The 25,716-nt window shown below is 40.3% G+C and overlaps 1 protein-coding gene and 1 long non-coding RNA gene across 2 annotated transcripts; one reads left to right on the top strand and one right to left on the bottom strand.

Moving 5' to 3' along the window:
- The first annotated feature begins 6,011 nt into the window (after nucleotides 1-6,011).
- Nucleotides 6,012-19,720, top strand: LOC117509574. The gene is made up of 3 exons (XR_004560440.1): nucleotides 6,012-6,141; nucleotides 11,544-11,551; nucleotides 19,709-19,720. It is a non-coding gene; the product is annotated as an uncharacterized LOC117509574 (long non-coding RNA).
- Nucleotides 19,721-21,862: 2,142 nt separating this feature from the next.
- Nucleotides 21,863-25,504, bottom strand: LOC117508890 (signal peptide, CUB and EGF-like domain-containing protein 3). The gene is made up of 5 exons (XM_034168733.1): nucleotides 25,492-25,504; nucleotides 25,278-25,433; nucleotides 24,579-24,695; nucleotides 24,337-24,498; nucleotides 21,863-22,110 (listed from the first exon to the last, which is right to left on the bottom strand). The coding sequence occupies exons 1-5, from the start codon at nucleotides 25,502-25,504 to the stop codon at nucleotides 21,863-21,865; spliced, it is 696 nt and encodes a 231-aa protein (XP_034024624.1).
- Nucleotides 25,505-25,716: the final 212 nt, after the last annotated feature.

Raw genomic sequence — 25,716 nt, 5'->3', positions numbered from 1 at the left:
CAGACCTGTACACACACCACCTGTAAATATATATATATATTTTTTAAGTGTGTTTCTTTACCTTTATTTTTTTTTCTTTACCGTTATTATTTAAGTGTTTTATTTATGTGTGTGCTGATTTATTTATTATGTGCCTTGCCGGGAGTGTGCAAAATTTCATTATGCCTGCATAATGACAATAAACATCTTGATTGAATGATTGATTGATTGATTGATGGTCAAGTGGTTAAGGCGTTGGGCTTGAGACCAGAAGATCCTTGGTTCATATGCCAGTCTGACTGGAAAATCACTAAGAGCCCTTGGGCAAGGTCTGTAATCCCCTATTGCTCCCGGTGTATAGTGAGCGCCTTGTATGGCAGCACCCTGACATCGGGGCAGAGCCCCCCCAGAAGCTGAGAGGTTTTTGCCATTTACTCAAAATAAAGTCTGAAGGACCAAAATGATACGGTGAAATGCTGACGAGCTTCACTCATTCATGTCCGCATATGCATACTGTATTACCAGCTGAGTGGGATAAGGAGCTGGGCATCCAATGATGACCTGGGCTCAATACCTGGTGACACTAACCTTCTATGACCTGACAAGATACTTTATCTGCATGGTCCCAATCCACCCAGCTGAAAATGGGTGCTGGCTTTGGCTGGAAAAGCAACCTGCATTACACAAGTGTTCCTTTTGGTGAAAATCACACCCTCTCATATGCTTCATGGAATCCAGGCATCAACACCAGCACCAACAGGCTTAAGAGCCTATTTAGGACTTACTTCTACTTCTTCTTTGATTACCAACAAACCCAGTTTTAAATGCTTGTCTAGAACCAGTTATTATACCAGTGTGTCAGAGAAGAGATTCAGTCAGTCATACAGGTAGGATGGTAAGAAGGACTTCTGGAGTGTTCACTCAAAACCAATTGGACATCTTGGTTAATCTCCAATTAATTAATTACAGCTAAATTATGTAATTATTCATGCATTTTTATCTCTAAACAAATTAATCTTCAATAACCTCCTCACTTTAATTTTTATTGGATGTTCACTGTTATCGTCATTTACACAAATTACTACATGTGTGACTACATTAAAATACAGTAAAAATAAATATACTACTGTGTGTATATACACACACACACACACACACACATATATATATATATATATATATATATATATATATATATATATAGTAGTGTTCAGAATAATAGTAGTGCTATGTGACTAAAAAGATTAATCCAGGTTTTCAGTATATTTCTTATTGTTATATGGGAAACAATGTACCAGTAGACCAAGCATTCATGATATGCACACTCTTAAGGCTATGACAATGGGCTATTAGTAAAAAAAAAAAAAAGTAGAAAAGGGGGTGTTCACAATAATAGTAGTGTGGCATTCAGTCAGTGAGTTTGTCAATTTTGTGGAAAAACAGGTGTGAATCAGGTGTCCCTGTTGTATGGTTGGGGGGCCTGGCTGACTTTTTGTTTCTGTTTTTTGTTTTTCCTTCCAGGTGGCTTGCATTTAGGACTGAGTGGCTGTGTTGCTGAGGTTATCAGGACCTCAACCTGATCACCTGCGTCTCGTCAGGACTCACAGCTGAGGTGCATCTATATGGATTGGAACATGGTGGCATTTAAGACTGGAGTATACAGTGTGTATTTGCCAGAGACTCGACCTTGTGACCAGACGGGTGAGATCGTCGTCTCGGGAGCCATCTCATCATCAGTGGATGCAGAGAACGTCCAGGGTTTGATGCACGGTCTGTGAAAGAGGAGGGGGTGAGGTCTCACGCTCGTCAGCACACTTCCTGAGGTACGTTACATTTTGTGACTAACATTTATACAGTCAGTAAATGTGGTGTCCCTCACACCTTTTTATATTGAGCTGTATGTTAGTCATGTATCGGCTTCCACTGCAGTGGAGTTTTGTGAACTGGATGTTCCATGCCTGCAGGTTGGGAAGCTGATTAGTAATCAAGCCAGGAAGTGTTTGCTGTTTGTACACCTTTAAGTGTTCTCTCTGTGTGTAGAGTGTGGACTCACATAATGGTTCCTTCTTTCACAGACTTGGTTTGTTGCGGCCACCTGGGGGGTGTCGGCGGGGTCCTTGGGTCCGAACAGCTTCTGGCTCCGGACCGTTAGCGCTGCTGGGAGTGCACCACGCCAGACCGCACTTTCTTTTGTTATTTTTTGTATCACTGTTATGTATTAAATTCAGTTAGCCTTTGTACCGTGCTCTGCTTATTTCATACTGCGTCCTTCAAACGCTGGTCGGTTCTCCGAGCTGCGTCCGACACATAACAGTCCCCTATGTAAGGATGAAGTCAGCACCTGTTGAACATGCTTTTCTCTTTGAAAGCCTGAGGAAAATGGGACGTTCAAGACATTGTTCAGAAGAACAGTGTAGTTTGATTAAAAATTTGATTGGCGAGGGGAAAACTTATACGCAGGTGCAAAAAATTATAGGCTGTTCATCTACAATGATCTCCAATGCTTTAAAATAGACGAAAAAACCAGAGACGTGTGGAAGAAAACAGAAAACAACCATCAAAATGGATAGAAGAATAACCAGAATGGTAAAGGCTCACCCATTGATCAGCTCCAGGATGATCAAAGACAGTCTGGAGTTACCTGTAAGTGCTGTGACAGTTAGAAGACGCCTGTGTGAAGCTAATTTATTTGCAAGAATCCCCCACAAACTCCCTCTGTTAAATAAAAGACATGTGCAGAAGAGGTTACAATTTGCCAAAGAACACATGAACTGGCCTAAAGAGAAATGGAGGAATATTTTGTGGACTGATGAGAGTAAAATTGTTCTTTTTGGGTCCAAGGGCCGCAGACAGTTTGTGAGACGACCCCCAAACTCTGAATTCAAGCCACAGTTCACAGTGAAGACAGTGAAGCATGGTGGTGCAAGCATCATGATATGGGCATGTTTCTCCTACTATGGTTCCGTCAGCGTGGCTTCCTGTCACGCTGTCCATTCCTGTGTGTTGTACACGCTTCCAACAATCAATTTGGAATTAAGTCGCTTCTTCCTCGCATTATTTTGGCAATGATTCTGCATTTCTGAATTTTGAAGTGACTACTGGGAACATTTTGTGCCTATTTGACTGCTGAGTAAAGAAACTGAAGAAACTGAAGAAAGGAACTACGGAGCAGATGGATTTAATGCTACCTAGCTGCTATCCAGCCGCTATCCAGCCGCTAACAAGCTGCCAATAATTCATTGTTGCATGTTTGTCACGTGTTTTTTGTGCCTTACGCGTCCTAATGTCACCCAAAAAAAGCCTCGTCGATGGAGGAGCTCAAGGGCATAAAGTCTTCCCTCGACTTCTTATCAGGGGAGATGACAACCGTCAGAGAGCAGCAAACACAGCTTCTATCTCTCCTGGAGCAAGTGAACACACTTCGCATCCAGAACGCTGAAAAGGATCGACGCATTGAGGATTTGGAGTGGCGGGTGGACGAGCTGGAGCAGTACACCCGCATAAACGATCTGATCGTCACCGGGATTAAAATCACGCCGTGCTCGTATGCCCGAGCGGTGGCCCCCGACGTGGTCAGCGGGCTGCCCAGTGAGGAGGAGATAAGGTCGGTGGAGCAACAGGTGGCATCCTTCCTCCATGAAAAGGGGATAGAGATGGACCTGGGGCACATCAAAGCCTGTCACCCGCTGCCCTCCAGGAACAATGAAAGACCTGCTGTCATCCTGAGGTTTGTCAACCGAAAACGCAAAGTGGCTCTGCTAAAACAAGGTCGCAAATTGAAAGGAACTAACGTCTTTATTAATGAACACTTAACTAAACGGAATTCGGACATTGCAAAGAAAGCAAGACAACTCAAAAAGCAGCAGAAGATTCAACACACTTGGGTATCAAACTGTATAGTTTGTCTCTGTATCCCACAATTACTAAACCAAGTAGAATAACATCACACAGTGCTACTTTGATTGATAATATCTTTACTAATAATACTGGGGTTCCTACACTTAGCGGCTTACTACTATGTGACATCACTGATCATTTACCTGTTTTTACTCTGTGTGACTGCAAGCTCAATAAGGTCAAAGAGGATAATAAGGTGACTTTTAAGCGAATAAGAACTGAAGAAAACACTGATGCTTTCAACAACGCTCTTAAAGATCAGGACTGGAGATCAATTATCTCTGAAACAAATGTAGATCAAGCTCCTGACATTTTTCTGAGACTTTTATCTCCTTGTATAACAAACACTGTCCAGTCAAAGAATACTGTATAAAGAAGAAATCAATTAATAGCCCCTGGCTTACAAAAGGAATATTGAATGCGTGTAAAAAAAAAAAAAAAAAAAAAAGAAGCAAAATCTGTACAAATTATCAAATTTAAAACTCAAGATGCTGAACTCAGATACAAGAAATACAAAAACAAATTGACTGAAATAATTAGAAATGCTCAGCAGTTATATTTTAAACAAATGCTGTATGATAACAAAAGCAATATAAAGAAGACATGGGAGATACTAAATGGCATTATTAAACAGGGCTCAACAAAAACTGACTACCCCAACTATTTTGAAAATGTAAGTGGAAATAAGCATGATATGGAAAATATAGTTAACAATTTTAACCATTTTTTTGTGAATGTTGGTCCGGAGCTGTCTGCTGGGTTTCCAGACCATTCCCAAAGTCAGCCCTTAGCAAATGACACTATGATTAAGAATCCATTTTCAATGTTTCTCTCTGCAACCAATGAACAGGAAGTAAAAGAAGTAATTCTCAAATGTAAAAGTAAATATTCCACAGATTGTGATGGTATTGACATGTCTTTAGTAAAGAGAATTGTTGACAAAATTGTAATTCCATTCGCTCATATTTGCAACTTGTCTTTCCAGTCTGGTTGTTTTCCTAGTAAAATGAAAATAGCAAAAGTGATACCATTATTTAAAAATGGAAACAAACACACTTTTACCAAATATCGTCCAATCTCCCTCCTCCCTTAGTTTTCAAACATTTTGGAAAAATTATTCACTTTTCAGCTTGAAAATTTCATTAACAAACCTAAAATAATAAATGAAAGTCAATATGGTTTTAGGTCCAAAAGAACTACTTCTATGGCAATAATGGAGGCTGTACAAGAAATAATGAATGCTTTGGACCATAATAAATATGCAGCTGGTATCTTTATTGATTTTAAAAAGGCGTTTGATACGATTAACCACTCAATTTTGATTGACAAACTTGAAAATTATGGAATCAGAGGAGTAGCGCGGAATTAGATACGAAATTATCTGCCCGGAAGGGTACAGTATGTGAAAATGGGAGATTACGCATCTGACCATCTTGGTATTACCTGTGGTGTCCCCCAGGGGTCAGTGCTGGGTCCAATTTTGTTCAATCTTTACAGTAATGATATATTCAATGCATCAAAAGTCTTAAAGCTAATTCTCTTTGCTGATGACACAAACATCTTCTATAGTAGTTTAGATTATAACGAGCTTCTGGAAACTGTGAATCTGGAAATGAATAAATTAAAGAAATGGATGGATACCAATAAATTACTGTTAAATCTAAGTAAAACAAAAGCTATGATTTTTGGTAATTAGAAACATAGAAATGAATTTCAAATTATTATTGATGGTGTACAAATTGAAAATGTATCGGAAAACAAATTTCTTGGTGTAATTATGGATAGCAAATTATCATTGAAAGCCCACATCAGGCACATAAAAACTAAAATATCTAAGAATCTCTCTATTATAAACAAAGCTAAGCAACAAATCCGCTATTCTTATTGCAAAAAAGAGTCATGCGGATTATTAATAAGGCTGGCTTCTTTGAGCACACACATAATCTTTTTATCCAGTCCAAATTATTAAAATTTCATGACCTTGTAAAATACTGTACTGTAATTATGTTATTTAAAGCATTCAATAATCAACTTCCAAAAAATGTGCAAAAATTATTTTCTCACAAAGAGAAGATTCATAATCTCAGAGGTAATGCAAATTTTATTTTACCTAAGGTACAAACCACTTGTAAAAGTTTTTGTGACAGTATGTGGGGTCAAAATGTGGAATGCTCTGGATCTACAGCGAAAGCTTTGCCCAAATATTCACAAATTTAAGTCCTTGTATAAAAATGCAGTTTGGTCAGAATACAGTCATAGTAGAGTGTAAATGTCTTGTTGTGCACTTGTCTGTATCAGTGTTGTGTTTGATACCTGAAGTTTCCTTACCATCGTTGCTATGTGAGTTCTTTCTATCGTATTACCATTGTTGGTAACATTGTTCTTACCATTGTTGGTATGTAGCTTGTCATTTCTTATATGAACATTTATTGTATTTACTAATCTACTCTTCATATAGTTATCAATATTTTCGATGTGAATGACTTGTTTCTTATTTTGGTGTGTTATTTATTTTGTTTTGTTTGTGTGTTTTTTGTTTTTCTCAACTGATATGGAAATTGGAAGTCAAATATAGTTTAAGTATTAATGTAAGATAGGAGTGGGATTCAATACGTTTTCTTCTTCCCACTCCTTTTCGAGCAAAAATTAAATGTATCTGATTGTTTAATATGTACTATCAAGCAATTCAATCAAGCAATTTTTTTATATAGCGCCAAATCACAACAAACAGTTGCCCCAAGGCGCTTTATATTGTAAGGCAAGGCCATACAATAATTATGTAAAACCCCAACGGTCAAAACGACCCCCTGTTAGCAAGCACTTGGCTACAGTGGGAAGGAAAAACTCCCTTTTAACAGGAAGAAACCTCCAGCAGAACCAGGCTCAGGGAGGGGCAGTCTTCTGCTGGGACTGGTTGGGGCTGAGGGAGAGAACCAGGAAAAAGACATGCTGTGGAGGGGAGCAGAGATCGATCACTAATGATTAAATGCACAGTGGTGCATACAGAGCAAAAAGAGAAAGAAACAGTGCATCATGGGAACCCCCCAGCAGTTTACGTCTATAGCAGCATAACTAAGGGATGGTTCAGGGTCACCTGATCCAGCCCTAACTATAAGCTTTAGCAAAAAGGAAAGTTTTAAGCCTAATCTTAAAAGTAGAGAGGGTGTCTGTCTCCCTGATCTGAATTGGGAGCTGGTTCCACAGGAGAGGAGCCTGAAAGCTGAAGGCTCTGCCTCCCATTCTACTCTTACAAACCCTAGGAACTACAAGTAAGCCTGCAGTCTGAGAGCGAAGCACTCTATTGGGGTGATATGGTACTACGAGGTCCCTAAGATAAGATGGGACCTGATTATTCAAAACCTTATAAGTAAGAAGAAGAATTTTAAATTCTATTCTAGAATTAACAGGAAGCCAATGAAGAGAGGCCAATATGGGTGAGATATGCTCTCTCCTTCTAGTCCCCGTCAGTACTCTAGCTGCAGCATTTTGAATTAACTGAAGGCTTTTTAGGGAACTTTTAGGACAACCTGATAATAATGAATTACAATAGTCCAGCCTAGAGGAAATAAATGCATGAATTAGTTTTTCAGCATCACTCTGAGACAAGACCTTTCTGATTTTAGAGATATTGCGTAAATGCAAAAAAGCAGTCCTACATATTTGTTTAATATGCGCTTTGAAAGACATATCCTGATCAAAAATGACTCCAAGATTTCTCACAGTATTACTAGAGGTCAGGGTAATGCCATCCAGAGTAAGGATCTGGTTAGACACCATGTTTCTAAGATTTGTGGGGCCAAGTACAATAACTTCAGTTTTATCTGAGTTTAAAAGCAGGAAATTAGAGGTCATCCATGTCTTTATGTCTGTAAGACAATCCTGCAGTTTAGCTAATTGGTGTGTGTCCTCTGGCTTCATGGATAGATAAAGCTGGGTATCATCTGCGTAACAATGAAAATTGAAGCAATACCGTCTAATAATACTGCCTAAGGGAAGCATGTATAAAGTGAATAAAATTGGTCCTAGCACAGAACCTTGTGGAACTCCATAATTAACTTTAGTCTGTGAAGAAGATTCCCCATTTACATGAACAAATTGTAATCTATTAGACAAATATGATTCAAACCACCGCAGCGCAGTGCCTTTAATACCTATGGCATGCTCTAATCTCTGTAATAAAATTTTATGGTCAACAGTATCAAAAGCAGCACTGAGGTCCAACAGAACAAGCACAGAGATGAGTCCACTGTCCGAGGCCATAAGAAGATCATTTGTAACCTTCACTAATGCTGTTTCTGTACTATGATGAATTCTAAAACCTGACTGAAACTCTTCAAATAGACCATTCCTCTGCAGATGATCAGTTAGCTGTTTTACAACTACCCTTTCAAGAATTTTTGAGAGAAAAGGAAGGTTGGAGATTGGCCTATAATTAGCTAAGATAGCTGGGTCAAGTGATGGCTTTTTAAGTAATGGTTTAATTACTGCCACCTTAAAAGCCTGTGGTACATAGCCAACTAACAAAGATAGATTGATCATATTTAAGATCGAAGCATTAAATAATGGTAGGGCTTCCTTGAGCAGCCTGGTAGGAATGGGGTCTAATAAACATGTTGATGGTTTGGATGAAGTAACTAATGAAAATAACTCAGACAGAACAATCGGAGAGAAAGAGTCTAACCAAATACCGGCATCACTGAAAGCAGCCAAAGATAACGATACATCTTTGGGATGGTTATGAGTAATTTTTTCTCTAATAGTTAAAATTTTGTTAGCAAAGAAAGTCATGAAGTCATTACTAGTTAAAGTTAATGGCATACTCAGCTCAATAGAGCTCTGACTCTTTGTCAGCCTGGCTACAGTGCTGAAAAGAAACCTGGGGTTGTTCTTATTTTCTTCAATTAGTGATGAGTAGAAAGATGTCCTAGCTTTACGGAGGGCTTTTTTATAGAGCAACAGACTCTTTTTCCAGGCTAAGTGAAGATCTTCTAAATTAGTGAGACGCCATTTCCTCTCCAACTTACGGGTTATCTGCTTTAAGCTGCGAGTTTGTGAGTTATACCACGGAGTGAGGCACTTCTGATTTAAAGCTCTCTTTTTCAGAGGAGCTACAGCATCCAAAGTTGTCTTCAATGAGGATGTAAAACTATTGACGAGATACTCTATCTCCCTTACAGAGTTTAGGTAGCTACTCTGCACTGTGTTGGTATATGGCATTAGAGAACATAAAGAAGGAATCATATCCTTAAACCTAGTTACAGCGCTTTCTGAAAGACTTCTAGTGTAATGAAACTTATTCCCCACTGCTGGGTAGTCCATCAGAGTAAATGTAAATGTTATTAAGAAATGATCAGACAGAAGGGAGTTTTCAGGGAATACTGTTAAGTCTTCTATTTCCATACCATAAGTCAGAACAAGATCTAAGATATGATTAAAGTGGTGATGTACTAGGTTCATGTATTTTGTTACACTGCTCGAAATGAATTAATAAATGAAATGAAAATGAAATGAAATGGTGTTGGGCCTATATATCGCATACCAGGTATCATGGATCAGTTTAGATATGTCAAAATACTTGAAGAGGTCATGTTGCCTTATGCTGAAGAGGACATGCCCTTGAAATGGGTGTTTCAACAAGACAATGACCCCAAGCACACTAGTAAACAAGCAAAATCTTGGTTCCAAACCAACAAAATTAATGCCTCGCAGATGTGAAGAAATCATAAAAAACTGTGGTTATACAACTAACTACTAGTTTAGTGATTCACAGGATTGCTAAAAAAAGCAGTTTGAACATAATAGTTTTGAGTTTGTAGCGTCAACAGCAGATGCTACTATTTTTGTGAACACCCCCTTTTCTACTTTTTTTTTACTAATAGCCCAATTTCATAGCTTTAAGAGTGTGCATATCATGAATGCTTGGTATTGTTGGATTTGTGAGAATCTACTGAATCTAATGGTACCTTGTTTCCCATGTAACAACAAGAAATATACTCAAAACCTGGATTAATCTTTTTAGTCACATAGCACTACTATTGAACACTACTGTATATATATATATATATATATATATATATATATATATATATATATATATATATATATATATATATATATATATATATATATATATATATGCAATTTTTGCATGTTTGTATTAATATCACAGCATTATTTCACAAAAAACAACAATACCCAATCTCAAAACATTGACTCGAGAAGAAAAGTAATAAAATTCCTGGATCTTCCCCTAGATCTGAATATGCAAATTTATAGGGTTCTTTCTTGGCTCATACCCTATCCTTTCTTTGTTTTTCATGAAAATTTGTCCATAGCATTCTTAGTAATAATTGTGTTACCTAAATGAGTGAAAACACACTCTCCTGGCAATAAGGCAATAAGGCAATAAGATTTTTAGATTCACATTCAGATATTGTGAGACAGTGTTCAGAAACCATGACACCATTTTCTATGAAAATCTCCAACTGGATTTTTGAAACACAATGACTTAGGGGAAGAGCTTCACATTCTGACCAATTTATCTTGTGTCACCATAATGTATAAGAACACTGACGGTCATGAAAGAACTAATTTATCTTGAGTTCTAACAAAGGGTAAATTCTTAATATAGACAGATAGCTGATTTATGTGATTATTGCATGCCTTAGAAAATCCCTGATCACGTTAAAAAGCAGCTGCCAGCAGCTTTGATGTGAAGACAAAAACGGTCAGGGAGCCATGTTCACAACATCAGCTACGTAATGCTCTTTTGCTGCAACGTTGAAGGAGGATTTTGTATAAAACAGGTGCAACCAACGAGAGAAAATCTCTCTAAATACCATATGTCCCAGTGACATCACATTTTAAGGTTCTGCTACTAGCCTATAAAATTGTTCACAGACTGGCACCTCCCTACTTAGCTGACCTAATTAAACCTTACATACCGGCCCGGGCTTTGCGTTCTCAGGGTGCAGGACTACTTTGTGTCCCTAGGGCAAATAAAAAGTCTGCGGGTTACAGAGCTTTCTCTTATCATGCCCCTGTTCTGTGGAATGATCTCCCTGCATCAATAAAACAGTCAGACTCTTTAGAGTCTTTCAAGCCCAGACTTAAGATGCACTTATTTTCCCCTTCATGTGGCTAGTATACTGGCATAATATATTACTATGCTTTTCATTTTTAATTTCATTTTATTAGGAAACAGAGCGGGCCGCAGCCTCAACTTTATCTAAAGTCTGGGTCTTTTAGTGAAGCTTAGGGCAAGTGGCCGGCGATCACCTTAGTATTTCCTGTTTTTCTTGTTGTTTAATGCTAACAAATTATACTGTATTTCTTGTCTTTCTGATGCCTGATTCTGTTTTTTTCTCCCTGTTTAAGGTGCAGCTCCATCCAAAGATGGGTGTGGTATTTGTAACCTTAAAGGTTGGCTCAGGCACTGTTGTTTTGTTTTCAAGGTTGCTGTGTGTAGCTGCACTGGCTTGCTTTTTGTAAATGCCCTCAGGATGGCATTTAGTCCATCCCATAGCTACCTTGACATAAATTGCTTGTAACAGAAGTTTGAAATGTTGACCCAACTTTTTTTTTATCCTTGAATTAATCACCCGTCTACAGAATATGTGCAGGAACACACATAAACAGGGAGGACACAGCAATGAATGAGGCTACAGTATAGAGTGTCTGTGAGGAAAAGGTGCTTTAAAAAAATCATTCAAGCCAACCCAATCAGTCTCAGTTAAGTTGTAAACAGACGAGTAAGTTCTTTCAGTTTCTCCTACCCTCTCCCATTCACAGTCACCACAGCTGATCCAATATGGATAGTGAACAGGGTTGAAATGTAAAAAAAACAAACTCCAGGGAGTCATGTCTTTAGTTGAATCAACACATATGATCAACTCTGAGAAGAACTTTAATACTGTGCATGGACAAACACAGACTCTAAAATATGTGACTTTGAGATTTTAACATTTCAGTTTGTGCATGTAGAAGTGCCAAACCTTGCAATTTTATGAATGTCCACTTGAGGCAGATTCCAAAAGGGAGTCACTCCCTGCATATGTTAAATAGTCCAACATTTTGGTTTTGATAACTAGTTTGCCTGTTTATGATAACTATGTGGAGGTGATTTTTAAAATAATTCATCCTTTAAGATGGTTTAATCCATAAAGTTATGCATAATTGGGGTGTTTTAATTCTGAGTGACAGCTAGTGTTCCGTTTTCCAGGGCGAAGCTAGCAAAGCTGCTGTGGACTCAGCTGTGTTTGTCCTTTCTGAGTAGTTTATTATAAATACTGTATTTGTGATAATATTACTTACTCTGTTGTATGAACAGACTATTGAAGAAGTCTGTGCTCCGGTATTTCCTTTGAGCTCAAATTCAGTATCATTTGATTTGGATATTAGCACCATTAGTACAAATGAGCAGGCATTGAATGCTTGTTGGGTTTATCTTCACAGCTAATCCACAGTTACTTAGGCAAAGGGTTGGCACGAGTACACGTCACGTCTGGCGAAGTGGCGGATCCAAAGGAGAGAATCCATACTTCCACGACTGGCCGTCTGATGAAAACAAGTTCGGGCTGCATTGATTGTATATTGAAATCAGCTGGTTTTGTTTTGTCTCTAATGTGCTTTTAACAGCCAGCTGACAGCTATCATTGCCTGGAACAATAAGATTTATACACCAAGCTGACCTGAAACGAACTATTGTACATTAAATTGACTTTATTGACGAGTCTGAGCCCTTTGAAAAGTGATCAGATTACATGTATTTGAGCTCAGCGATGTTTTCATCAGCCACAAATGGCCACCAGAGGGCGCTTGGTGTAAAATCCTCTCCAACCCATATGCTGATCATCATTTTTAATAGCCTCACCTAACTGAACTGGTATGAAAATCTCTATCCAGTCAGCAAAAAATATGCCCTTACAATACACCTTAACCAAAGTTAGCCTGTTAACTTTAGCTTGTTTTGTAACTCCAGGACGGGGGCTGCCCAGGTCATGCCAACCCACACTCCACTTCTTTTCCCATTTTTAGGTTGGTGGAGAGTTATGCGGAGTCAGGCACTGCCACGATGGTGATATTTGGAGCCGCCTCATTTCAGCTTCAAACCAGCTCTTCAGAAAATGTATGGGTCATGTAACATTCAGTATAGAATGTCACAGGACATAAATAGTTTCTGGAATAGATGGACAGATGGGATATTCAAGGCTTATTCGTGCGAGGTCTGTACGGGAAAATGGACTGGGGTGTAAGTATGGACTGAGTGTAAGGGCCACTTGACACAACGTGTGAATTTGGTTGATTTGAGCATAAAGTGCGCATGAAGCAGGAATCGTATGCAAAACGTGTAGAATAGTAGCTGCTTGTAACACTTCATACATCTATTGCTACAACTATCTGTGCACACCAGTGGCTGAAAGACAGAGTGTGCACTGTGCAAACCCATCGAACCCTGTCACGGCAGGTGGTGGCCAAATTTCAGGTGACATGCACAAACATGTGAATTTGTGTTTTTAATGTTAAGTGCTTTGGACACCAGTTGCTGCTGTAAAGCGCACTATAAATAAATGTTGATTGATTGATTGAACATCTTACACCACTTGCATGGCACTTAGAAAATGTGTGGCCATTTGCACTATTAACACAACAACAGTCAGCAGACAACCACTGTCGTGCTGGCAGTGAAATTTGTCTAAGTGCCCCACGAGTGTGGCTTTGGTCTGTGCGCTGAACTGACAGGAGGTGTGGCCGGTGACAGAAGTGGCTGTGGAGATCTGTCGTTCTGGATATCCCAGCTGGACAACACATACTGTGTTTGGACAGACATCGACTAACAACTGCCCACTGTGACGCACGTGTGTCTGCTTGTTGTCATCACATGGACAAAAATAAAAACATATATCGCTGTGGCGATGGGCTGCAGCGAGCAAGCACATGCATGTTGCAGCCCATTGACAGGCTACCCCCAGGTTGAAATGGACTGTCAGACCATAACACGCAGCGGGCAATCTGACTGTCACGTCACCCACGTGAGCTCTGTTCCACATGATGCAGTGTTAGTCCTGCGGTGCACTGTCCGGCTGGACACGCACCAGCAGATGTGGACATGATGAGATGAGCGAACTGCTTCTCATTCATGTTATTTCATGACTGTATTTCTGTGATAATGGGTCATCTACAGAGGAACAGACAGATCATATTTTTATTGCCCGCTTGATAAGAGGGATTCAATATAATGTGATGTTTTTATGTGGTGTGTAGTTTTTTTAAATATGTCCATGTCCTTCCTGATATCAGGCAATTTCCTGCACCTTTCACAGGGCAGCGATGGTAGCTCAGTGGTAAAGTTTCTGACTGGCAGTCAGAGCTTTTGGAAGGCATGGGTTCGAACCCCATAGGTGATATGTATTTTTTAACTTTCACAGCAGCTGCGCGATGTGCTTACACGCAGCACTGCTGCTGGCACTGTGTTCCCGCGTGCACGAACCATCGCACGGGCATCGTGCAGGCCTGCCCGTTGGCGCGTTGTTTCATGGTGCACTCATACGAGCTCTACTGCCGTGAGTCACCCTGAGTTGCACATATTCGCAGTATGTGTGAAGGGGCCCTAAGCGAGGTCCGTGCAAAAAACACAGAGGTCTGATATTCCCGTACAGACTGAGTACGAGTAAGCAAGGTTAATCATTTGTTTATTCGAATATGAAAGCTGCTGATGGTTTTAAGCTCGTAGTCAGACCTGTTCACTTCACTTCCATGAAGAACTTGCTAATAGATTATCCGATTGTTAGCCAGTATGCTTTCAATCTGTGTGTTTTTTCCAAAGCTGTTTAGGTATTTATGGAGTATGTTCATGTCCGACTTGGTTTTTCTAATTATGTTTTTAGCTTTCTGGTTTGTAACAAATGGGATACATGTTTTGGAGCAATTGTCATGGTAACCGTTCGGATATGGGAAAATTTCAGACCAGAAATCAGCCAATCAGAGTGCGCACAGCATTGCAGCCATATAATAAAGTGCATTACTGCAAATGTATTTTTTTTTAAATCAGTAGGCAGATTGTGTATTCTCTTTGGTGTTTCCAGAACTTTAAAACCAGTATCCTTCACATATCAGTGAAATTTGACCTCCAACCCCATTTTTTCTTTGTGATATTAACAGTCACAAAATTACAGTGGTTACAGCTTTGCCCAGCTGTTCTGAAATGATATTCTGCAATACCAAAGACTGCTTACAGAGTATTGTGGAGTAGCCCTGAAGCTCCCCCACCATCGCTTTTATGATGAAGAGATGACTTTCTGCAAATTAAATTCATAAAGGCTGTTGCTTTGGCTTTTGGCATTGGCCAATGCAATGCTGTACTATCATCTTACTTATTCTCATTATCCAGAGTCAACATTTTTAGGAATGAATGCCCCACTAGAAATGAGTTTATGTCATGCTGATGGTGAAATATGTCTCACATAGTGGATAAATTAGGTGTAAAATGTCATGAGAAAGTGGGGCTGCTGCAGACATGTGTGCATGTGTGCCTTGGGGGATGGCTAAAGCATTTCAAATGGCAAGTACAATGGCAGGGTTTACCCACCTCGAGGGCATACGTCTCCTTTGTAGGCTGTACATGCATAACGTGGACTCTTCAAACATGGCGGTGAGTGAGTTATGGTATGGTCTGACTCTGCCTGTGGCGCCGTTTCCACTTCGATCGCTTCAATCCAGCCAGCATCTCGCCCTGTAATAAAACATGGCAGACACACCATAAAAGATGTCTAAGTTCAAATTTTTCTCAGCAGACAGGAAGCCAATGAGGTGCCTTTGTTTGTTTGTTTTTTAACTTAACATACTTATTTACCAAGACAATAAAATGTTTTTATGATGCAGCAAAAATGTATCATACACTATTTAATGGGAGGTCAAACTGAAAACGTGCTGGTCGACTGGACTTGATGTCCTGCCGATTCATGAGAACCATTTATGATGTCATTAGAAATGGGGAAAAAAAAACAATGTCACCTGAATTACTGGAGTTAGTGAAGCAGGATATATTGGGCATCCAGAAGGTGGTGCGTGTCATTGTGGTATAAACGTCCAGTATTTCATAGAGACAGCTGAATAAAGACGAGTTGGCTCGAGGCATTGGGTTATCAGCACCGTTGGAACAGAAGAAACCTGCAGAACATAAACCTAACAAAGGATGAAATTGGTTTATAAAGTGGTTGCAAGCATGGAATAAAGATACAGCTCAAGATATGAAATCTGTTATCAACACTTTAAGTTTCACTTAATAGTAAGTGTTTTTTCTTTCTTCAGAGTTTTACTATTCCAGAGCAGGTGCAATAAGGAGTTGGGATAATAATATTTCAAAGTGGGTTTGATTTCCAGTCACATGGCCTTTCTGTGTCCTTGGACAATACACTTCATCTGAATTGTCTCATTGTGTATCAAGTTTGGCAGGTGAAGTAACCTGAATCACACTGGCATCCTGTACAGGGGGAGTTGGAGACTCTCATCCACTTCCTTTAATAGAATCTGCTGATATGCATGGGCGCCAATGTGCCTCAAGGCCAATATAGGAGCTACTTTTTGCCACAACTGTATTCAATAATTATGCCGCATCAAGACAGGCAATGTGTGCCAACACTGAGTGTGGTCTTGCATGTCAACACACAACTCTGAAGAGGGATCTGGACATTTGGGTTGGTGGAAAACCTCCTCTAACTTGATACTACACATGTTGAAAATTGTATTTTTGTAGTATTCTTATGCGTACTGCAGTGAAATTCCAGTTTACCTCTGGGGTTTAATAAAGTTATGTGTCCAGTCCACCTGTTTATCTACTGTATCTATCGAGCAAATATGCCTGCACCCTTGTAACACAAGGGTAGTGCAAGGCTGCCGAAGTTGGTGGATGAGATGACATGGTACTACTGTGTTGTACTGCACTGCGAGGTGTATTTGAAGATTCTAAAACTATGTCTTTGGACTGACTTTGAGGAACATTCTAGCGATGGCAGGGAAAGTACTGTTGACAGCTGTGAAAAACCACAAGCCAAGATCGTTTTGTGGGCACATAAGAGGCCAGTTGGCAGTGTCTGGGGAGGTACCTAGGTTTGTTTCCCAGTAGCTACAGTGAGGAATATAATTATTTGAACACATTCAGTCACATAACCTACCTACAAATTTGGCCCGTGTATGCTGGATGTATGGGCCACACGCTGGCATGCATTGAAAATATTGTGTACTTCTAAAATTTTTCTACGAACTTGCTGTACTATGCCGCATACCAGGGTGCTTCAACATGCCAAAGGTGCATCAACAAAGTATTGAGCAAAGGGTGTGAATACTTATGTACGTGTAATTTCTTAGTTGTTTATTTTTAATAAAATCTCAACAAAAAAAAAACTTTTTTCATGTTGTCATTATGGAGTGTTGTGAGTACAATTTTGAGGGAAAAAATAATTTACTCCATTTTGGAATAAGACATAACAAAATGCAGAAAACGTGAGGTGCTGTGAATACTTTCTCGATGCACTGTAAAACTATAAACAGCACTAGGGGTTTCTGTGTAGGCTCTCAGTTGTCCGGGTGGTTTCCATAGTAGAGAAGCTTGAATCTTCGACTGGACTGGGTTGCCTGACGCGAGGACGTTTCGCTTCAAATCGCAGAAGCTTCCTCAGCTAAAATTGTTGCTCTGGTAGTCTGACTTCTGTCTTGACTCTTGTAGAGAAGAATAAAACAGAGGCCACAAAAGCTGGAGTTTTAAACCTAACCAGTCCCCTCCTACTGAGAGGCCGACTGCTATAGGCTGGTGACTAAACAATAGCTGTAATTAGCACCTATTGTGCTCTAGTAAGCACCCTCCTAATGACAGGGCAGCTGTCCCTCCTAATGATGGGACGGAAGCCTCTCCTGATGGCTCCCTTGATGACTCTCCTGATGACGTGAATGACTACTACATATAGTCTACACTACATTGCTCTGTTTGTAACTAGGGATCCTGTCCTTAGGGTGAACTCATTTCTGTCTCAAGGTGTTAACCGGTTTAAAGTAAACTGGGATTTTGTGCTGTCTGAAGATCCTCTGTAGTTTTTCCCCTACTCCTGCTAAATAAGGGAGAGACACTCCTCTTCTTCCTGTCTCCGTCTCCTGTCTATCTAGTCTCTTTGTTCTCTGGGACGTCTGCACTTTGTCCAGGGACCATCGTGGGTACCCTGGACAAAGTGCATTTGTCCCAGAAATGCACTACACCCCAAGAGCAACTAGGGGATTAAGGACCCTTAGTGATTTCTCAGTCTCACTGGGTTTTGAACCGAGGATCCTCTGGTCTGAAGCCCAACGTTTAACCACTAGACCATCACTACCCATAGAAATAAAAGTCCATTTCAATTCAGTTGAAGTCACATTTTGGAATGCAGTCAGAAACAGAGAGAGAGAGCTGACTGAGCCAAAAAGCAGCAGTGACAGCAAAAATAATTAATCAGGGCAGGAAACAAACCAACAGCTGGAACGACAAAGCTGAGTGCACAACACAAGCCGAAAATTGATTATTATTCAATGTCAGCACTGATGTAATAGTTTATTTGTCCTTTTTTTTTTTTTTTTAAGAAACTGAGAAGACTGCATGTTGGTATGGAGCTGTAATATTTATAAAGTTGATGGAGAGCTTGCAGGATGGTGAATCTGACATAAGATGATGGATTCAGTTGTTGACGATGGCCTGTCTGCAGTGGTTTTGTGTAATTATGGTGGGCGGCGCCTTCCAGTGAGACACAGACAGTTCTGTTATTAAGCAGGTTATGGCCCCCACTCTGATTTAAAAAAAGTGCCATTTTTAAACTATATGTATTATTATAATATTTAGTAGTTAATTTTTTCAACTTTGGGTTACATTTTAAAAAAAAGGGGCTATATTTTACACTTTTAGACCAAAGGGAGGTAATAAATTATGCAAAGTTTCTATAATGATTTGTAATGGTGTGTGAGTCCAGAATGTCCACTGCTGTCTCAACGAAAAAAAGTGATGTAACAATTTGCAGAAATTTTTTTTGAAGTTATTTCAACTTTACCAGAGAAGCCTTGTGGGATTAACACAGTTGAAAGTTACATCACTTTTTCTAGTTGAGACAGAGGTTCATTTTTAGAGTGTAATTATCAACATCCATTGTTCACTGTTGCTATGTAATATCTGTAATTTCTCCAAAAAAAAAAAAAAAATTGTCCTATCAACTTTCCATTTTGGCGGCATTCATCCTTGACCTAAAATACATAAATATACCAAACAGCAAATGCGAGCTCTCCCCAGTTTGTCTGTGATAGAAGTCATACACACCTGAAAAACCTGAAGGCACAGCAGATTATACATATTAGAACCCACATCTGATGGATAGACATGAGAGAAACAGATGCTGGTAAGTGCACGGAAGCCGAATGCACAAGTTCTGAATAATTATGGAATTAATCATGGTTTGTTACAGGACTGAAAGCTTTAAGTGCTTAGCAGCCATAATCTCAATATTTGACTGCATGAAGCTTTTTTGTTGGTTTTGCCTTTGCAGGTTCAAATGGAGGTGTTTGCCCACCAGCTCATTACTGCCCTGAGGGCAGTGCTGGCCCGCTGTCTTGTCCAGCTGGAAGCTACACAAACCTGACGGGCCAATCAGTGTGTTCTCGCTGCGCTGCAGGCTACTACTGTCCAGAAATGACAGGCGACTTCACCAAGTTCCCCTGCGACCCTGGATTCTACTGTCCTGATGGTAGACCGCCAAACACTGTCAGTTACATTTATATATATATATATATATATATATAGAGAGAGAGAGAGAGAGAGAGAGAGAGAGAGAGTGTATTCTATCAGATGTCAGGAAAACTATAACACACTATATAGGTGAGACTAAGCAACCTTTACACAAAAGGCTATACCAGCACTGCAGAGAGGGCGCCAGTGGACCTCAGTCTGCAGTTCATCTCCACCTTAAAGACACTAACCACACGTTTGAGGACAAGGAAGTTAAAATCTTAGCCATAGAGAAGAAATGGTTTGAGAGAGGAGTCAAGGAGGCATTGTATGTGAAACAGTTGAAACCCAGCCTTAACCAGGGAGGGGGTCTGAGACATGTTTTGTCCCCTGTTTACAATGGGGTACTCAGGTCAAAGCAGTTTCAGTCTTTTGTTCATGGTAATGAGTCATTCACGTCATCAGGAGAGTCATCAAGGGAGCCATCAGGAGAGGCTTCCGTCCCATCATTAGGAGGGACAGCTGCCCTGTCATTAGGAGGGTGCTAACTAGAGTACAATAGGTGCTAATTAGAGCTATTGTTTAGTCACCAGCCTATAGCAGTCGGCCTCTCGGTAGGAGGGGACTGGTTAGGTTTAAAACTCCAGCTTTTGTGGCCTCTGTTTTATTCTTCTCTACAAGAGTCAAGACAGAAGTCAGACTACCAGAGCAAGAATTTTAGCTGAGGATGCTTCTGCGATTTGAAGCAAAACGTCCTCGCATCAAGCAACCCAGTCCAGTTGAAGATTCAAGCTTCTCTACTATAGCACTAGGGGTTGACCAATTATCACCTTTTTAATCACCTTTATTCACTATTTTTTTGCGGATATTGGTATCAGCCGATAAACCGATGACAGTTTATTTTTGCAGCGCTGCATGTTGTGACTCACTGGTCACAAAGTTCCACCTTCATGCCTACATTATTTAAAAAGATAGCCAGTTAGCAAATTTAGCATTCTGTGAAACCACAGCGCTGTGTAACGGCAGCTCAGATCGGAGCAGAGTACAACTGAAAATAGTATCTCTGTCAGCCTGAGCAAAGGAAAAACAAGACATCAAAATCCTTCATTAAATAATAGAGTTAGAAGAGAGAAAATGCTATGTCCATTAAATATTAATGTGTTGTTAACCTTTTCAACATTATTAACATAGCATGTAACAGAAATATGCATCATATTTAAGTTAAACCACTACAAATTGTGCATTTTACAGTAGATTACAAAACATACAAATTTTGAATTACCTTAATTTTTTTCTGATCACTGATGTGTGTGCAAAGAGTGTATAATATTGAGCCAATGGCCCCTGACTTCAGGCACTGAGAGGCTGTTAGACCATACCACTCTTTGAAAATATGAATTGCTGCTTTCTGGTCTGTAACAAAGTCCCTCCCGCAGTACAACTTCATTTGTTAAACGTCATGAGTTCAGCCCATCGGTGCTGAAGGCTGTTGTCCCACAGACTGACATAGAAGAAGTTAGCAGTGTGCAGACTGGAGCTGTGTTGGCTGTATTTATTTATTTATTCAACTTCATAATAATGTTATTCAGAGCACCTTGCACTTTTTGTGTGAAGGTCATCTTGAAAGGTTTTGTAAATTGCAATTTTTTTTTAAAGAAAGTTTTGTATTAAGAGTGTGTCATACTAAATTTTGATACTTTTTGCTGCAGGCAAATATCAGCCTCAAATATCGGTCTTGGCCTCCAAAACTTATTGATACTTGGTATCGGCCCATAAAAATCCATATTACTTGACCCCTAAACAGCACAATTTAAAAATATTGTTAAAATGTCAGGAATTTTAATGAAGTAAATGTTTATCAAAAACAAACCAAAATAACAAAAAGAAATATCTACATTAAACAAAGAGTTGAACTGGATCGTATCATAACACACAGAATCAAATTGTTCCATAATAGGGAAGTATTGTTACTGAATTGGTTTGATGCGCTACAATCCGCACATATCTAGATACATATCATATTGTTTCATAAAGGAGAGGGGCACACCCCTAGAATGTTCCATAAATTATACATACACAAGTACAGTAGAAGCACCTCTGACTTGTACTCAAGCACATGCATTAGTAATGTTATTTTCCGGTCCTGGCAGTCCGATATGGTGTAAAGTTTTAGCATTCAGGAGTATCATAGAATTTACACAACAGGAACTCCAAATGATTTGAGCAACACATGATGAGTATAACTCTTGTGGGCTAATGAGAAGTCTGGCTTATATCCCCACCTGTGGGCTGAGAGGATCCGGGGCTCAGGCAGTATTTCCCTGCAGGGCAGCATTTGCAGTGAGAAGCAGAGGAAGCTCCAGGCTCTGGGAGGAAGCTGCCAGCAGGACAGGATTGAGGTGACCCACTACCCTGTGGACAGAAGTGTCCCGTGGTGCAAACATCACCATAACGCTGGGAGACGGGAGCCGCCTCCACGGACCCCAGGGTACAAAAATGTCCTATTGCAGACAGTGCAGTTAGACAGCTATATGGCGATAACACTGTAACATTTAGAATGCAAGGGAAGTGAAGCATGCTATTCTTCTGAATAGCACTGAAGAAAAGTCGTACAGTGCATCCAGAAAGTATTCACGTTTTGTTATGTTACAGCTTTATTCCAAAATGGATGAAATTCATTTTTTCCCTCAAAATTCTACACACAATACCCCATAATGACAATGTGAAAAAAAAGTGTTTGAGATCTTTGAAAATGTATTAAAAATAAAAAACTACGAAATCACAATGTACATAAATATCCACAGCCTTTGCCATGAAGCTCAAACTTCATGGCAGTGAAGCAGTGGTAGCATCCTGCTACCACTGATCATGGTTGAGATGTTTCTACAGCTTAATTGAAGTCCACCTGGGCTAAATGCAGTTGACTGGACATTAATTGGAAAGGCACACTCCTGTAAACATGTAAGGTCCCACAGATGACAGTGCATGTCAGAGCACAAACCAAACATAAAATCAAAGGAATTGTCTGTAGACCTCAGGGCCAGGATTGTCTCGAGGCACAAATCTGAGGAAGGGTACAGAAACATTTCTGCTCCTTTGAAGATCATAATGGGCACAGTGGCCTTCATCATCCGCTTCACTTCTGCCTTCACCCTTTCTGTCACACGGGTTCACTTTTATGTTGTTGTTTTTACGAGTTTTTGATATTGTCTTTATTATTGTTCATCTGTGTTCATTCATTCATCCGTAAATGGAAGACGTACAGATCCATCAGGACTCTTCGAAGAGCTGGTCGCCGGTCTAAAATGAATGAACGGAGAGTAAGGGCCGTAGTCAGCGAGGTGACCAAGAACCAGATGGTCACTGTCAGAGCTCCAGCATTATTCTGTGGAGAGAGGAGAACCTTCCAGAAAGACAACCATCTCTGCAGCAATCCACCAATCAGGCCTGTATAGTAGAGTGGCCAGACAGAAGCCACTCCCTAGTTAAATGCAAATGGAAGCCCACCTGGAGTTTGCCAAAACACACCTGAAGGCCTCTCAGACCATGACAAATAAAATTATCTGGTCTGATGAGACAAAGATTGAACTCTTTGGCATGAATGCCCAACCTGGTCTCACGGCAAGTCATGATTCAGCAGCACGAAATATACATTAATCTATTGGTTTGTGATATTGTGACAAAAAGCCCCTCATTTTCGTCACGGCAGCACAAATTCATTCTAATTCATTCCGTGATGGCTGCAGGAAATTAAAAGTGAAGCAGGGGAATCAGGGTGGTTATGGTTAGGGTTGGGGGTAGGAGTAGGATTAGGTTATGGTTAAGGTTAGGGTTGGGGTAGGAGTAGGTTTGGTAATATTGAGTTAAAAAAACCCTGTCACAAAAATTTTATTCATTTCATGACAGGAGGACAAAAAAAACATGAGACTGGGCTGTAATGCTAGGTGTCATGTTTGGAGGAAACAGGCACCATCCCTACAGTGAAGCATCGTGGAGGTAGCATCATGCTGTGGGGATGTTTTTCAGCAGCAGGAACTGGGAAACTAGTCAGGATTGATGGAAAGATGAATGCAGTAATGTACAGACACATCCTGGATGAAAACCTGCTCCAGAGCTCTCTTGACCTCAGACTGGGGTGACTGTTCATCTTTCAGCAGGACAATGACCCTAAGCACAAAGCCAAGATATCAAAGGAGTGGCTTCAGGACAACTCTGTGAATGTCCTTGAGTGGCCCAGCCAGAGCCCAGACCTGAATCTGATTGAACATCTCTGGAGAGATCTGAAAATGGCTGTGCACTGACGCTCCCCATCCAACCTGATGGAGCTTGAGAGGTGTTGCAAAGAGGAATGTGCAAAATTGCCAAAAGATAGGTGCACCAAGGTTGTAGCATCATATTCAAGAAACCCTGAGGCTGTAAATGCTGACAAAGGTGCATCAAAAAAGTATGAATACTTATTTAACAGGTGTGAATACTTACGTACATGTGATTTGTTAGGGTTTTTTTTTTATTTGTAATAAATTTGCAAAAATTAAAAAAAAATTCATGTTGTCATTATGGGGTGTTGTCAGTAGAATTTTGAGGGGGAAAAATTAATTTACTCCATTTTGGAATAAGACTGTAACATAACAAAATGTGGAAAAAGTGAAGCACTGTGAATACTTTCTGGATGCACTGTATTTAGGGCTGAGCTGTGTGACGTCATTTCCCAGAGTGCACCGCCAGACCTGGGCTGCAAGGTCCAGACGGCTCCGTCAGACCAGTGCTGTTACAGAAGGAGCCTGCAGGGCAGGGCGAGCAGTCATTGAGGGACGTCCTGCCAGCTGATGGACCAACACTCCCCGTCGGACATGGAGAAGGGAATATTGAACCCTCTATACAGTAAAAACCTAGGTGACCCAGATGACAATCTTCAGATTTCAGTTTCTTAAAAACCTCAATTTGATTTATGTGAGAAATAGTTTTATACCTGGTGGACAGGTGTCACAGGCAGACTGTCCAGAAGAGGACTGAAAAGAGCCGGCACTACAGACTGTGGGTTCAGCACTACCGTGCGGACACGCATGGCCAGGAGGACACTGGCTTCCTGTCAGATTTACAACAAAAAAAGGTCAAACAGACGTCTGGTGTCCCCACGCTGACAATATTTCTTCTTCCAAGCACATAAAGGTGGTGGCGATATGTGATGGTGCTCAGGTGGGAAAGCTGGAGAGGAGAAAGTCGAATCATCAGCAGGTGACTCAACTCCAATGGCAAAGTGCTTTTTTATAGGTTCTGGGTCATTTCATACTCAAATTAGCATAACGTCTGATGGATAAAAGGCAAAAAAGGGGGACAAGGACACAAGTGGAATAACCTTTGGGTGTGTGCAACAAAAAGATGTTTGGAAGCTCGTCTGAGGCTTCAAATCATGTTTAAAGTAAATGTCTAGAATGCTTTAAAAATATTTGCACAGCTTCACAGTTCATGTTTAAAGATTACAACTACAGAGAAAGAATGAACAAAAATAAAGCAGTTGTACAGAACAATCTAAAGTAGAGATCTGTGAGTATGCTGACAAAGTGATACCCCACTCGCTGCCACCGCCATACGAGGGGTTTGCGAGGCAGTGGCGGCAGGTGTGGAGCAGGTTTAAACTGGAGGTGCCCCCTGATGATGTTTACTGTACCTGGCTGATTTCCTGACACTGATCCTTGTGGACAGAACCACCCAGGGGGACAGAGGGTGTCTACAGAGATCTGAGCCCATGAGGGGCAGTAGGAGCCCGAATAACAAGCTTCACAGTCAGCCTCGGACTGAGCGCCAGACCGCCCCAGAAAAGTACCTGCATGGACAAGAGTTAATCACTGCACAGCTAAAAACTATTTTCCATCTTGTGTCACATATCTCCACCATACATATAGAATTCTATTCCATTATGACCTCACTCTGTCTCCAGGTAAAAGAACACATTAAACGGCAAGAAGCATGGCAAGAGAAATATTTTCCAAACAGCTATCCTCTGCAAGCTCCTCCAGTTTTGTGTGACTGGTACCTGGGGGACAGGGTCTTGGCTTTTCACTCCCTTCTGGACAAAAGTGCCCTGCAGGACACAAATCACCATGGAA

This window comes from Thalassophryne amazonica, chromosome 4, assembly GCF_902500255.1.
Source record: "Thalassophryne amazonica chromosome 4, fThaAma1.1, whole genome shotgun sequence".
Classification (NCBI taxonomy): Eukaryota; Metazoa; Chordata; class Actinopteri; order Batrachoidiformes; family Batrachoididae; genus Thalassophryne; species Thalassophryne amazonica.
The sequence above is the reverse complement of the archived record's forward strand: the minus strand, read 5'-3'. Positions and strand labels throughout refer to the sequence as shown.

What these genes read in the sequence shown, in the direction of transcription:
- LOC117508890 (XM_034168733.1), bottom strand. An exon ending in CTGTGACACCTGTCCACCAG is followed by an intron (nt 24,499 to 24,578) that starts GTATAAAACTAT and finishes TGGGTCACCTAG; the next exon opens with GTTTTTACTGTATAGAGGGT. An exon ending in GTCTGGACCTTGCAGCCCAG is followed by an intron (nt 22,111 to 24,336) that starts GTCTGGCGGTGC and finishes TGTCTGCAATAG; the next exon opens with GACATTTTTGTACCCTGGGG.